The following is a 15,086-nucleotide window of genomic DNA, read 5'->3' as shown; positions in this document are numbered from 1 at the left end:
TTAGTGAATTGGCCTCAACAACTTTCTGTGGTAGAGAATTTCACAGGTTCACCACTCTCTGGGTGAAGAAATTCCTCCTCATCTCGGTCCTAAATGGCTTCCCCCTTATCCTTAGACTGTGTCCCCTGGTTCTGGACTTCCCCAACATTGGGAACATTCTTCCTGCATCTAACCTGTCTAAACCCGTCAGAATTTTAAATGTTTCTATGAGGTCTCCTCTCATTCTTCTGAACTCCAGTGAATACAAGCCCAGTTGATCCAGTCTTTCTTGATAGGTCAGTCCCGCCATCCCGGGAATCAGTCTGGTGAACCTTCGCTGCACTCCCTCAATAGCAAGAATGTCCTTCCTCAGGTTAGGAGACCAAAACTGTACACAATACTCCAGGTGTGGCCTCACCAAGGCCCTGTACAATTGTAGCAACACCTCCCTGCCCTTGTACTCAAATCCCCTCGCTATGAAGGCCAACATGCCATTTGCTTTCTTAACCGCCTGCTGTACCTGCATGCCAACCTTCAATGACTGATGTACCATGACACCCAGGTCTCTTTGCACCTGCCCTTTTCCTAATCTGTCACCATTCAGATAATAGTCTGTCTCTCTGTTTTTACCACCAAAGTGGATAACCTCACATTTATCCACATTATACTTCATCTGCCATGCATTTGCCCACTCACCTAACCTATCCAAGTCGCTCTGCAGCCTCATAGAATCCTCCTTGCAGCTCACACTGCCACCCAACTTAGTGTCATCCGCAAATTTGGAGATACTACATTTAATCCCCTTGTCTAAATCATTAATGTACAGTGTAAACAGCTGGGGCCCCAGCACAGAACCTTGCGGTACCCCACTAGTCACTGCCTGCCATTCTGAAAAGTACCCATTTACTCCTACTCTTTGCTTCCTGTCTGACAACCAGTTCTCAATCCATGTCAGCACACTACCCCCAATCCCATGTGCTTTAACTTTGCACATTAATCTCTTGTGTGGGACCTTGTCGAAAGCCTTCTGAAAGTCCAAATATACCACATCAACTGGTTCTCCCTTGTCCACTCTACTGGAAACATCCTCAAAAAATTCCAGAAGATTTGTCAAGCATGATTTCCCTTTCACAAATCCATGCTGACTTGGACCTATCATATTACCTCTTTCCAAATGCACTGCGATGACATCCTTAATAATTGATTCCATCATTTTACCCACTACCGATGTCAGGCTGACCGGTCTGTAATTCCCTGTTTTCTCTCTCCCTCCTTTTTTAAAAAGTGGGGTTACATTGGCTACCCTCCACTCCATAGGAACTGATCCAGAACAATGGAATGTTGGAAAATGACTGTCAATGCATTCACTATTTCCAAGGCCACCTCCTTAAGTACTCTGGGATGCAGTCCATCAGGCCCTGGGGATTTATCGGCCTTCAATCCCATCAATTTCCCCAACACAATTTCCCGACTAATAAGGATTTCCCTCAGTTCCTCCTCCTTACTAGACCCTCCGACCCCTTTTATATCCGGAAGGTTGTTTGTGTCCTCCTCAATGAATACCGAACCAAAGTACTTGTTCAATTGGTCCGCCATTTCTTTGTTCCCCGTTATGACTTCCCCTGATTCTGACTGCAGGGGACCTACGTTTGTCTTTACTAACCTTTTTCTCTTTACATATCTATAGAAACTTTTGCAATCCGTCTTAATGTTCCCTGCAAGCTTCTTCTCGTACTCCATTTTCCCTGTCCTAATCAAACCCTTTGTCCTCCTCTGCTGAGTTCTAAATTTCTCCCAGTCCCCGGGTTCTCTGCTATTTCTGGCCAATTTGTATGCCACTTCCTTGGCTTTAATGCTATCCCTGATTTCCCTTGATAGCCACGGTTGAGCCACCTTCCCTTTTTTACCTTTACGACAGACAGGAATGTACAATTGTTGTAGTTCATCCATGCGGTCTCTAAATGTCTGCCATTACCCATCCACAGTCAACCCCTTCAGTATCATTCGCCAATCTTCAAAGTTAGCCTTCTTTAAGTTCTGGACCATGGTCTCTGAATTAACTGTTTCATTCTCCATCCTAATGCAGAATTCCACCATATTATGGTCACTCTTCTCCAAGGGGCCTCGCACAACGAGATTGCTAATTAATCCTCTCTCATTACACAACACCCAGTCTAAGATGGCCTCCCCCCTAGTTGGTTCCTCGACATATTGGTCTAGAAAACCATCCCTTATGCACTCCAGGAAATCCTCCTCTACCGTATTGCTTCCAGTTTGGTTAACCCAATCTATGTGCATATTAAAGTCACCCATTATAACTGCTGCACCTTTATTGCACGCACCCCTAATTTCATGTTTGATGCCCTCCCCAACATCACTACTACTGTTTGGAGGTCTGTACACAACTCCCACTAACGTTTTTTGTCCTTTGGTATTCTGCAGCTCTACCCATATAGATTCCACATCATCCAAGCTAATGTCCTTCCGAACTATTGCCTTAATTTGCTCCTTAACCAGCAATGCTACCCCACCTCCTTTTCCTTTTATTCTATCTTTCCTGAATGTTGAATACCCCTGGATGTTGAGTTCCCAACCCTGATCATCCTGGAGCCACGTCTCCGTAATCCCAATCACATCATATTTGTTAACATCTATTTGCACAGTTAATTCATCCACTTTATTGCGGATACTCCTTGCATTAAGACACAAAGCCTTCAGGCTTGTTCTTTTAACACCCTTTGTCCTTTTAGAATTTTGTTGTACAGTGGCCCTTTTTGTTCTTTGCCTTGGGTTTCTCTGCCCTCCACTTTTCCTCATCTCCTTTCTGTCTTTTGCTTTTGCCTCTTTTTTGTTTCCCTCTGTCTCCCTGCATTGGTTCCCATCCCCCTGCCATATCAGTTTAAATCCTCCCCAACAGCACTAGCAAACACTCCCCCTAGGACATTGGTTCCGGTCCTGCCCAGGTGCAGACCGTCCGGTTTGTACTGGTCCCACCTCCCCCAGAACCGGTTCCAATGCCCCAGGAATTTGAATCCCTCCCTGTTGCACCACTGCTCAAGTCACGTATTGATCTGCACTATCCTGCGATTCCTACTCTGACTATCACGTGGCACTGGTAGCAATCCCGAGATTACTACTTTTGAGGTCCTACTTTTTAATTTAGCTCCTAGCTCCTTAAATTCGTTTCGTAGGACCTCATCCCTCTTTTTACCTATGTCGTTGGTACCAATGTGCACCACGACAACTGGCTGTTCTCCCTCCCTTTTTAGAATGTCCTGCACCCGCTCCGAGACATCCTTGACCCTTGCACCAGGGAGGCAACATACCATCCTGGAGTCTCGGTTGCGGCCGCAGAAACGCCTATCTATTCCCCTCACCATTGAATCCCCTATCACTATCGCTCTCTTTTTCCTGCCCTCCTGTGCAGCAGAGCCAGCCACGGTGCCATGAACTTGGCTGCTGCTGCCCTCCCCTGATGAGTCATCCCCCTCAACAGTACCCAAAGCTGTGTATCTGTTTTGCAGGGGGATGACCACAGGGGACTCCTGCACTACCTTCCTTGCACTGCTCTTCCTGTTGGTCTTCCATTCCCTATCTGGCTGTGGACCCTTTCCCTGTGGTACGACCAACTCGCTACACGTGATACTCACGTCATTCTCAGCATCGTGGATGCTCCAGAGTGAATACACCCTCAGCTCCAACTCCACAACACGGTCTGTCAGGAGCTGGAGGCGGATACACTTCCCGCACACGTAATCGTCAGGGACACCGGAAGTGTCCCTGAGTTCCCACATGGTACAGGAGGAGCATAACACCCAACCGAGCTCTCCTGCCATGACTTAACCCTTATATACACTTAAATTGGCAACAACAGTGTTAAAAGTTACTCACTGATATAGAAGAGAAAAAAGAAAAACTACTCACCAATCACCAGCCAATCACTTACCCTCTTGGCTGTGACGTCACCTTTTGATTTCTTTCTACTTCTTTTTGCCTTCTCCCTGTAGCTGCACAAGTACGCCTTTTATAGGCCTCACCACGTACCTCCTCGACGCTGCTCCCGACTGCCGCCGACGCTGCATCCTGTTTGACCCTAAGCTGAGCTTCAAATCCTCACATCAGGTCCATCCTTAATACTTCTTACTGCCACCTCCAGAACATTACCCACCTACATCCCTATCTGAAACATTCAGTGACATCATCATCTTCTGAAGGCTTGGTTATTCAATACTCATCTTCCTTATCGCCATGCGACAGAACCAGTGGGAACCTGTTCAATCTTGGTTGTCTCCAGGCCAGGTCCAAGACCGTCCCTGTTGTGTATCTGTAAAGCATGCACTCCCATGTTCCGCCACCAGGGAGCTCATCCCCTGAAGTCCCAAGGGATCCCAGCATCCCTTGGGAGCAGTGTATATAAGCCGGCCCCAAAGGCCTGATGCTCACTCTGGAGTGTCTTAACAAAGACTGAGGTCAGGATGCTCAGAAACTTATTTGTACTGGACATTGGCCACGAGACCATCCTACGAAAACTTTTGACTGTAGAGGCACCGACCCTCAGTAAGGCCATTGCGATAGCACAGGCGTTTATGTCCACCAGTGATAACACCAAACAAAGCTCTCAGCACACAAGTGCTCGCAATGTTCATAAATTAACTGGAACTGTGTTTGCGAGCAGAAATGTACAGGGCAGAAACCACGAGTCTGCAACTGCCAGTGGGCCTCAGGTGACCCAGATGACTCAGAGTCCGCAACAAAGGATGAATGCAAGGCAATTCACACCTTGTTGGCATTGTGGAGGCTTCCATTCAGCCTATTCATGCCGCTTTAAAGGGCATGTTTGCAAGAGCTGTGGAACAATGGGACACCTCCACCGAGCTTGCAGATGAGCTGCAAGTTCTGCAACACCTGCTAACCACCACGTGGCAGAGGAAGATCGGCCCATGGTGGATCAAAGCAATTTCGAGCCTCAGAGAGAGGAGTCAGATGCTGAAGTACACAGGGATGCACACATTTTCGACGAAATGTCCACCTATAATGCTAAACATAAAATTGAATGGCTTACCCGTAGCCATGGAACTGGACACTGGCGCAAGCCAATCCATCATGAGTAAAAAGATGTTTGAGAGATTGTGGTGCAACAAGGCATTCAACCAGTCCTGAGCCCCATCCACACGAAACTGAGAACGTTTACCAAAGAGCTTATCACTGTCCTGGGCAGTGCCATGGTCAAGGTCACCTACGAGGGCATGGTGCACGAACTGCCACCCTGGATTGTCCCGGGCCCCACACTGTTTGGAAGGAACTGGCTGGGCAAAATCCGCTGGAACTGAGATGACATCCGAGCGCTATCACATGTCGATGAGGCCTCATGTATCCAGGTTCTTAAGAAATTTCCTTCCCTTTTTGAGCCAGGTATTGGAAACTTTTCCGGGGCGAAAGTGCGGATCCACTTGGTCCCAGAGGTACGACCCATTCACCACAAGGCGCGAGCGGTACCTCACATGATGAGGGAGAGAGTGGAAATCGAGCTGGACAGGCAACGCGAGGGCATCATCTCCCCAGTGGAATTCAGCGGGTGGGCCAGTCCGATTGTTCCAGTACTCAAAAGTGATGGCACGGTCAGGATTTGCAGCGATTATAAAGTAACTATTAATCGTTTCTCGCTACAGGACCAATACCTGCTACCTAAGGCAGACGACCTATTTGCGACGCTGGCACGAGGCAAGACGTTCACCAAGCTCGACCTGACTTTAGCCTACAGGAGCTGGAGGAGTCTTCGAAGGGCCTCACCTGCATCAACACGCACAAGGGATTGTTCATCTACAACAGATGCCCGTTTGGAATTCGGTCGGCTGCAGCGATCTTCCAGAGAAACATGGAGAGTACTCAAGTCCGTACCACGTACGGTGGTCTTTCAGGACGACATATTGGTCACGGGTCGGGACACTGTCGATCACCTACAAAACCTGGAGGAGGTCCTGCAGCGACTAGATCACGTAGGGCTGAGGCTGAAGAGGTCGAAATGCGTCTTCATGGCAACAGAAGTGGAGTTTCTGGAGAGAAAGATCATGGCAGACGGCATTCGGCCCACAGACGCTAAGACAGAGACTATCAGGAGCGCACCCAGGCCACAGAACATCACGGAGCTGCGGTCGTTCCTGGGACTCCTCAACTATTTTGGTAACTTCTTACCGGGGTTAAGCACCCTCTTAGAGCCCCTACATGTGTTATTGCATAAAGGTGAGAACTGGGTATGGGGAAAAAAACAAGTAATTGCTTTTGAGAAAGCCAGAAACATTTTATGCTCCAACAAGCTGCTTGTATTGTATAACCCGTGTAAAAGACTCGTGCTAGCATGTGACGTGTTGTCGTACGGAGTCGGGTATGTATTACAACAAGCTAACGTTGCGGGGAAGTTGCAAACTGTCGCCTATGCCTCCAGGAGCTTGTCTAAGGCCGAGAGGGCCTACAGCATGATTGAGAAAGAGGCATTAGCGTGTGTGTTCGGGGTAAAGAAAATGCATCAGTACCTGTTTGGCCTCAAATTTGAGCTGGAAACCGATCACAAGCCCCTCATATACCTGTTCGCTGAAAACAAGGGGATAAATACTAATGCCTCAGCCCACATACAAAGGTGGGCACTCGCGTTATCAGCGTATAACTATACCATCCGCCACAGGCCAGGCACCGAGAACTGTGCGGATGCTCTCAGTCGGCTACCATTGCCCACCACGGGGGTGGAAATGGCACAGCCTGCAAACTTGTTGATGGTGACGCAGCCCGCAGACTTGTTGATGGTCATGGAAGCGTTTGAAAATGATAAATCACCTGTTACGGCCCGCCAGATTAGGACTTGGACCAACCAAGATCCTCTGCTGTCCCGAGTAAAAACCTGTGTACTGCATGGGAGCTGGGCCAGCATCCCCGTTGAAATGCAAGAGCTAATCAAGCCGTTCCAGCGGCGAAAGGACGAGCTGTCCATTCAGGCAGACTGCCTGTTGTGGGGTAACCGCGTAGTGCTACCCAAAAAGGGCAGGGAGACGTTCATCTCGGATCTCCACAGCACACACCCGGGTATAGTAATGATGAAAGCAATAGCCAGATCCCACGTGTGGTGGCCCGGTATCGACTCTGACTGAGAGTCCTGTGTACGGCAATGCAGCGTGTGTGCACAGTTGAGCAACGCGCCCAGAGAGGCACCACTAAGTTTGTGGTCCTGGCCCTCCAGACCATGGTTGAGGATCTATGTCAACTATGCGGGCCCATTTCTCGGTAAAAGTGGTGGTGGTGGATGCTTTTTCAAAATGGATTGAATGTGAAATAATGTCGGGAAGCACCGTCACTGCCACAATTGAAAGCCTGAGGGCAATGTTTGCCACCCACGGCCTGCCTGACATACTGGTCAGTGACAACGGGCCATGTTTCACCAGTGCTGAATTTAAAGAATTCATGACCCGCAATGGGATCAAACATGTCACCTCGGCCCCGTTTAAACCAGCCTTCAATGGGCAGGCAGAGCGGGCAGTACAAAGAATCAAACAGAGCCTTAACCGAGTCACAGAAGGCTCACCCCAAACCCGCCTGTCCCGAGTACTGCTCAGCTACCGCACGAGACCCCACTCGCTCACAGGGGTGCTCCCGGCTGAGCTACTCATGAAAAGGACACTTAAAACCAGACTCTCGCTGGTTCACCCCAACCTGCATGATCAGGTAGAGAGCAGGCGGCAGCAACAAAATGTAAACGATGGTCGCGCCACTGTGTCACGGGAAATTGATCTGAATGATCCTGTGTATGTGATAAACTATGGACATGGTCCCAAGTGGATCGCGGGCACGGTGATAGTTAAAGAAGGGAGTAGGGTGTTTGTAGTCAAACTAGACAATGGACAAATTTGCAGAAAGCACCTGGACCAAACGAGGCTGTGGTTCACAGACTGCCCTGAACAACCCACAGCAGACACCACCTTTTTCGAGCCCACAACTGACACCAAAGGATCAACAACACCACCCCAGACCAGGAAATTGAACCCATCACGCCCAACAGCCCAGCAAGGCCAGGCTCACCCAGCAGCCCTGCAGGGCCAACAACACGCCAGCCCAGCGAGGGCACAGCCAACACACCAGAACAGACATTTGTACCGAGGCGGTCCACCAGGGAAAGAAAGGCTCCCGACCGCCTCACCTTGTAAATAGTTTTCACTTTGATTTTGTGGGGGAGTGATGTTGTGTATCTGTAAAGCATGCATTCCCATGTTCTGCCACCAGGGAGCTCATCCCCTGAAGTCCCAAGGGATCCCAGCATCCCTTGGGAGCACTGTATATAAGCCGGCCCCTAAGGCCTGTTCCTCACTCTGGAGTGTCTTAATAAAGACTGAGGTCACTGTTACTTTAACCTCCCTGTGTGCAGTCTCATCTGTGTTAGGAGCACAATAGTCCCAACATCTATCATTGAGCTACAGTACGCGGACGACAACTGCGTCTGTGCACATTCAGAGGCTGATCTCCAGGACATAGTCAACATCTTCATTGAGGCGTACGAAAGCATGGGCCTTACACTAAACATCCATAAGACAAAGTTCCTCCACCAACCTGTCCCCGCCGCACAACACAGCCCCCAGTCATCAAGATCCACACCGCGGCCCTGGACAACGTGGACCATTTTCCATACCTCGGGAGCCTCTTATCAACAAGGGAGGACATTGACGATGAGATTCAACACCGCCTCCAGTGCGTCAGTGCAGCCTTCGGCCGCCTGAGAAAAAGAGTGTTCAAAGATCAGGCCCTCAAATCTGCCACCAAGCTCATGGTCTACAGGGCTGTAGTAATACCCACCCTCCTGTATGGCTCAGAGACATGGACCATATACAGTAGACACCCCAAATCCCTGGAGAAATACCACCAATGATGTCTCCGCAAGATCCTGCAAATTCCCTGGGAGGACAGATGCATCAACGTTAGCGTCCTCGACCAAGCCAACATCCCCAGCATTGAAGCACTGATCACACTCGATCAGCTCCGCTGGGCAGGCCACATAGTCCGCATGCCTGACATGAGACTCCCAAAGCAAGTGCTCTACTCGGAACTCCTTCACGGCAAACGAGCCAAAGGTGGGCAGAGGAAACATTTCAAGGACACCCTCAAAGCCTCCTTGATAAAGTGCAACATCCCCACCGACACCTAGGAGTCCCTGGCCAATGATCGCACTAAGTGGAGATAGTGCATCTGGAAGGGCGCTGAGCACCTTGAGTCTCATCACCGAGAGCATGCAGAAAACAAGCGCAGGCAGCGGAAAGAGCGTGCGGCAAACCAGTCCCACTCTCCCTTTGCCTCAACGACTATCTGTCCCACCTGTGACAGGGATTGCGGTTCTCGAATTGGACTGTTCAGTCACCTAAGAACTCATTTTTAGAGTGGAAGCAAGTCTTCCTCGATTCCGAGGGACTGCTGATGATGATGACCAGCTCCACTCTACAGAAGCTCCACCTCTTCCAAAACCCACATACTAACCCATGAAAATGCCCATATGCATATCACTCCTGACCTTCCTAAACTCTGTTAGCTCTCTGCCTCCCAGTACGTTGATTTCAAAATCCATGTTCTCATCTTCAAATCCCTCAATAGTCTTGTTTCTCCCTTCCTCCCCAATGCTCTTCAGTTTTACATCCCAGTAAATAACATCAATTTTTCCAATTCTGGTTTACTTTAGTCCATCTGCTGCACTCTCACAGACATATCCTTCAGCCAATGTGACACTGGACTCTGGATTCTCTTCCTAATCCTTTACATATTTCTACATCTTTCATCAACTTCAAAACGTACCACTGGATGTGTTTTTGGTCACATCTCCTAGCTTCCTTTCTATTCCTTTTAGATCTGGCGAAAGTCATCTTAAGACATTTTGCTTTGTGAAAGGCACTACACAAGTGTGAGTCATTGTTGTATTATTATGAATGGGGAGATGTGGAGAGAATGTTTGCACTTGTGGGGGCCATAAATACAAGTTAGTTACTAATAAATCCAATAGGGAAATAAGGAGACATTTCTTTACCCAGACAGTGGTTAGAACGTGGAACTTTCTACCACAGGAAGTGGTTGAGGCAAATAGGTTGGATGCTTTCAAAAGGAAACTAGACGAGTACATGTGAGAAAAAGGAACAGAAAGCTATGCTGCAAGGTAGATGCTGAGATGAGGTAGATGGAATGGGAGGACACTTGTGCAGACTATAAACATCAGCATAGACTAGTTGTGCCAAATGGCCTGCTTCTGTGCTGTATGTTCTACGTAATTCTGTGTAAAGGTTTATGTTCAAACAATACTTACAGCAAATGTATGGGGTTTTGGAGCACAGGCTGAAAGTACGACTGTGAAATCATCTTTGAAGCAAAATGTTTCCTGGATAATGAATTCCACTAATATCCTGTGGCTTGGTACAGACTGAAACACACAAGAAGTTGTTTTTTTATTTAATGGTACAATGTCTTTCCTCTTCTCTCCCATGTTACCCCTAAGATTCTGATAGCCCAGCCAAGAGTAGCAAATTCAATCCCTGAGGGAAACCCAATGACAATTGTTACCCAAGACACGGTTATTGCTGTGGATCTAAGATCCAGCTTAATGCAGTACTGTTAACACATTATCTGCCGCAAATTATGGGGCAAATTTTGTGTGATCACCTCCATCAGGCAAAAGGCATGCTCACCAATCACAGAGGACAGGAAATCTGACAGCTCTGGTTAGTTAAACGGGAGGTGGGGCGGGGGAGAGATGGGGGGATGATTGATCTGGGGAAGGGCTATGGAAGGTCAGGTATCAGGGAAGTCGATTTTTGTGTGAGACATTAATGCAGCCCCTGGCCCCACAAAAAATAATTTTAAAACTTCCCTGTGAGCTTTGTGGAGCAGCCCCCAGTGGTCCCTTTAATTAGTTAGGCTGCTCTACGCCAAGAACCAGTGCGTAGTGCATGTGCAGCGCAGTATACACTCCAATAATTGGTACTTTAAAATTGCACTGGAGTCCTATTGACATCAGAGGACCCAGATTTGCATGGGTTAATGAGGGGCCTACCTGTTTCTGGCAGGTGCCTGAGTCACCCACTTCAAGGTGCTCACCAAACTACCACAAGATAATTGCAGTAAGTGCCCTCACTGCAATTTTCAGCCTATTACCATATTATTCCTGTCCAGAGGTGAAAATGAAAATCCACCCCTATTTTTCTATAAACTACTAATCAGTCAGCATAATACTGTTTTAGCGGGATTTTCAGTATATTTTGAATGTTGTCATAATTTTGCTAAAATACCATCTAAAAGATGTCTCCATCGAATCATTGCAATGCTACTATATATAAAGCAATCATTCCCTCCACTGCAAAATATCAGATTCGTCGTCAAAGTTTAAAATAGGTGGGTTGAATTTCCTGGGGGTTTCTCTGAATCATCTACTGTAATTTTGGCATAAAATCTGCAAATATACTGTTTATGCCATTTCTCCAGGGATTACCTGGATCTTCTGGATGATCGGGAGACCTCCCGTGGAAATTGAATCCCCTGAGTTTCTACTGAATCACTCAAGTTAAAACAAAAATTCAACCATGACGCTAGTGAGACTGGTATATAGTCATGGTGGGGGCTGAGTTCAGAAGGTGATTAAAGATGCAACATCTAATACTCATCCAAGTGGGCTTTAGGGCAGCGCATTGCTCTATCGTAACACTACGATGTTGGTTCCCAGGGAAAGTTACTGACTGAGGAATATGATTTATCAAAATCTTCTATCATCTCCAGTGGCCCAGGAGGGCATCCTTCTGTGTATCACACCGACCATAGAAAGGTAAACAAAACACTGTAACAAAGCTCGGGGCCATAAATACAAGACAGTTACTAATAAATCCAATAGGGAAATGAGGAGAAATGTCTTTACTCAGTGAGTGGTTGGAATGTGGAACTTGCTACCACAGGAAGTGGTTGAGGCAAATAGCTTAGGTGCTTTCAAAGGGAAACTAGATGAGTACATGAGGGAAAAGGGAATAGAAAGATATACGGCAATGCTGAGATGAGGTAGATAGGATGAGAGGCGTCTCGTGTGGAGTATAAACACCAGCACAGACTATTTGGGCCAAATAGCCTGTTTCTGTGCTGTATATTCTATGTAATTATATGTAAAGACAGCAAGATATAATTCCCATTCATAGCAGAATTAAACTGTCATAATGGACTGAATAATGATTTACAGCTCTATTCTAAATAGCAAATGGCAGTAACGTCTTGTGAACCTCAAGTACTGCCATCTAAAAATGTGGCATTATTGCATTAAAGTCCCAAAGCTGCTTAATGACAAATTACACACAGCTTTATTTAAAGTAATGCTGAATTCTCTTGCAAAGCGAATAGGGACATGTCAGTTTAAGAACTTGAAGATAATTAGGTTTTCTCTGCTACACCACTTGATTATCGAAAGAGACTTACCTTTGTTAAAGCCTTTGTGATATTAAAAAGAGAAAAATAATTGGTATCATTGCTCTCGCTGTTATATTTTTGAATAGCAATGTTAACAGCACGATCCACATCTCTGCCGTTTAATGGTAATATGTACAAGCATCCTTGGCATGGATTTTCCACTGAAATAAAAGCACAAAAACCTGTTCATAGTGCACATCATGTTTAAAGCTGAGACAGGTTAAAAAAAAACATGAGTTATTTTTTAAAAACATCCTACGGCCAAAAATCAGGCACAAATTAAAAATGCCAGGTTTCTGTCCCAAAGACTGCAGCCGTCTGATTTTCTCAAGGGCATGAATCTTTAAAGTTTCCTCCAGCCTAATTATGGCCCCTGACATCAGAGGGGGCGGGGCATAGTAGCGAGAATTCCGATCTCAGAAATGTTCTCGGCCCAAGGGTCTATAGCACCTAACCATCCTGTATATAGGTCAATTCAGTAGTGGAAGTGGAGCTCACGTGACTCAGGTCTGGCCTGGACCCACATAAAAGGACTGGCAGCATGAGTAATATTGGAAAGCAATGGAAATGTTTTCAGAGGATGACCAAAGAGTGCCCTGCAACACTGCTTTTCCTACTACCCCCCCCATAGTGGGCACTCAAACTGTGCCCATACTGGCGCGGGCTCATGCCAATAGTATACAAATTGAGTGATCTCTGCTCCTGTCCACCACATCCCATTTTTGAGGATTTTCAGGGCCAGAGTGTTTGGCAAATTGTTTGCTTAGGGGAAGCAAGTAGAATTGTGCGTCATGTATTACAACCTATATTACAATCTACTTTGTCATGTTTTTTTCAAAACAGAGGTTTGCAAGACACTTTAAAAGCAACTTTGTGCTCATAGTGTGAACCTACAAAATCCATTTCAGTTCAGATGCTTCTAACTGACAGAGAGAGCAAATTTAAATCCAGTCAGTCTAGTCTGGTTTGCAAATCAGGTCCTAAAGGTGAAAGGTCAAGATTATAATGGCTCACACTTCACCCTCTTGGGATTTTGACATGATCTGAACCTCTTTAATTGGACTAGTATCCTGTAATTCACTGAGAGGTATCTAGCATCATCTACCTTAAATCACATGTGAAAGCAGCATATTATTCCCATCATAAAGATATTATACCTGGGTATTCCGAACACTGATAATCCTTCACATTCTGGAAACCTTTTGAGATACGAATGATGATTTTACATTCACCAAATGCTTTCTAATGAAAGTACATAAAGCATAATATTTGATTAGTGTCAGTCTTGTCAAACAACTCATCTGCCAGATTGTATCATAATTGGGCTGATAATTATAAAACTAGAGTAATTACAATGATCTAAACTCAACCTTGATAACCATTCCATATATTAATTCAGCTCTGAAGATAATATGTACTGGCACCTACCTTGTCTGGGAGAAACTATAGAATTTTAAATTTTACTTCTGAAGATATTTTTCTCTCAGTATTCTCTAAGGATAGGGCAGGACAGACATAACAAGTTAAATAACTTCTTAGTGGCTTTATAACAGTGGTCTTATGCGTCAAGGCATGGGATTGCATTGTTAAGCTTTGTCATACTGTTTAATTTAACTTGTTAAACTGAGGATTCAATGGTGGAATGCCATTAGTCTCATAAATTCTTGGATTATAGCAAATTATTGATGTCCCCGTTCAATCCAATGCAGTCTCTCTTCAATTACAGTTTCAGTAGTACAAATCTCCATAGTCTTCACCAGGTCAAGAACAAGAGAGGAACGAGTCGAATAATAACCTGTTGCACAGTAGAAGATGAAGAACAGCCAGGAAATGATTGCTTGTAGGTCAGGGTGAGAAGAAAAGCGAGTTTAAAAATGAGTTAGATTTTTTTCTGGTGGAATTTCGGTCAGAAGTGCGCATTCCACCCACCAGTGCGATCCACTCGGACACTATCACATTTTCCTGGGCCAGGTTAATTTTAAAATTAATGGGGGGCTCCCAGCTTTATTTGGGATCCCTGTTGGTAGCTTTGAGGTGGCTGGTGGTTGGTGGGAGGATGGAAAAGGGGAGAACAGGAGAAGATCGATCTGGTGCTGCTGCAGCATTTAAGTGATTGCAGCGCTTAAAGGGCCAGCAAAGAAATCAAAGGAAGCATGCTGGAGATTACTACAACAGGATTCAGTGTCTCCAGGTTTTCTGATTTGGAGTTTAGGTTTTATTGGCCCAAAATCAGGGAAAGAGGGCAGGAGATATTTGGGATAGAGGGAAGGAGGCCAACCAAAGACCTGGTACAGACCCAGTGTGTGGTCAATGCTTCTATGCTGAGGATGTTGGCCTGGTCCAGAACATTGACGTTGGTGCGTCTATCCTCCCAGTGGATTTTCAGGATCCTGCAGAGGCAGCACTGGCGGTACTTCTCCAGCGCTTTGAGGTGTCTGCTGTATATGGTCCACGTCTCTGAGCCATATAGGAGTGTGGGTATCACTACTGCCCTGTAGACTGTAAGCTTGGTGCCAGATTTGAGGTCCTGGTCTTCAACACTCTCTTCCTCAGGCGACCGATGGCTGCGTTGGCTCACCGAAGGCAGTGTTGGACCTCGTCATCGATGTCTGTCCTTGCTGATAGTAGGCTGCCGAGGTATGGAAAATGGT

The 15,086-nt window shown here is 46.4% G+C and overlaps 1 protein-coding gene across 1 annotated transcript in view; it reads right to left on the bottom strand.

The window, feature by feature from the left end:
- The window catches only part of LOC139266310 (alpha-2-HS-glycoprotein-like), a 33,836-nt gene that overhangs the window by 4,765 nt on the left and 13,985 nt on the right, over positions 1–15,086 (bottom strand). The window contains exons 3-5 of the mRNA XM_070884130.1: positions 13,593–13,677; positions 12,445–12,596; positions 10,301–10,414 (exon numbers count right to left, since the gene is read on the bottom strand). Coding sequence (XP_070740231.1) covers positions 10,301–10,414; positions 12,445–12,596; positions 13,593–13,677 — 351 coding nt within the window. The remainder of the gene's footprint in view (positions 1–10,300; positions 10,415–12,444; positions 12,597–13,592; positions 13,678–15,086) is intronic.

The sequence above is a fragment of the Pristiophorus japonicus genome, chromosome 6 (assembly GCF_044704955.1).
Source record: "Pristiophorus japonicus isolate sPriJap1 chromosome 6, sPriJap1.hap1, whole genome shotgun sequence".
Classification (NCBI taxonomy): Eukaryota; Metazoa; Chordata; class Chondrichthyes; family Pristiophoridae; genus Pristiophorus; species Pristiophorus japonicus.
Note: the sequence above shows the minus strand (reverse complement) of the source record. Positions and strands in the feature narration are given on the sequence as shown.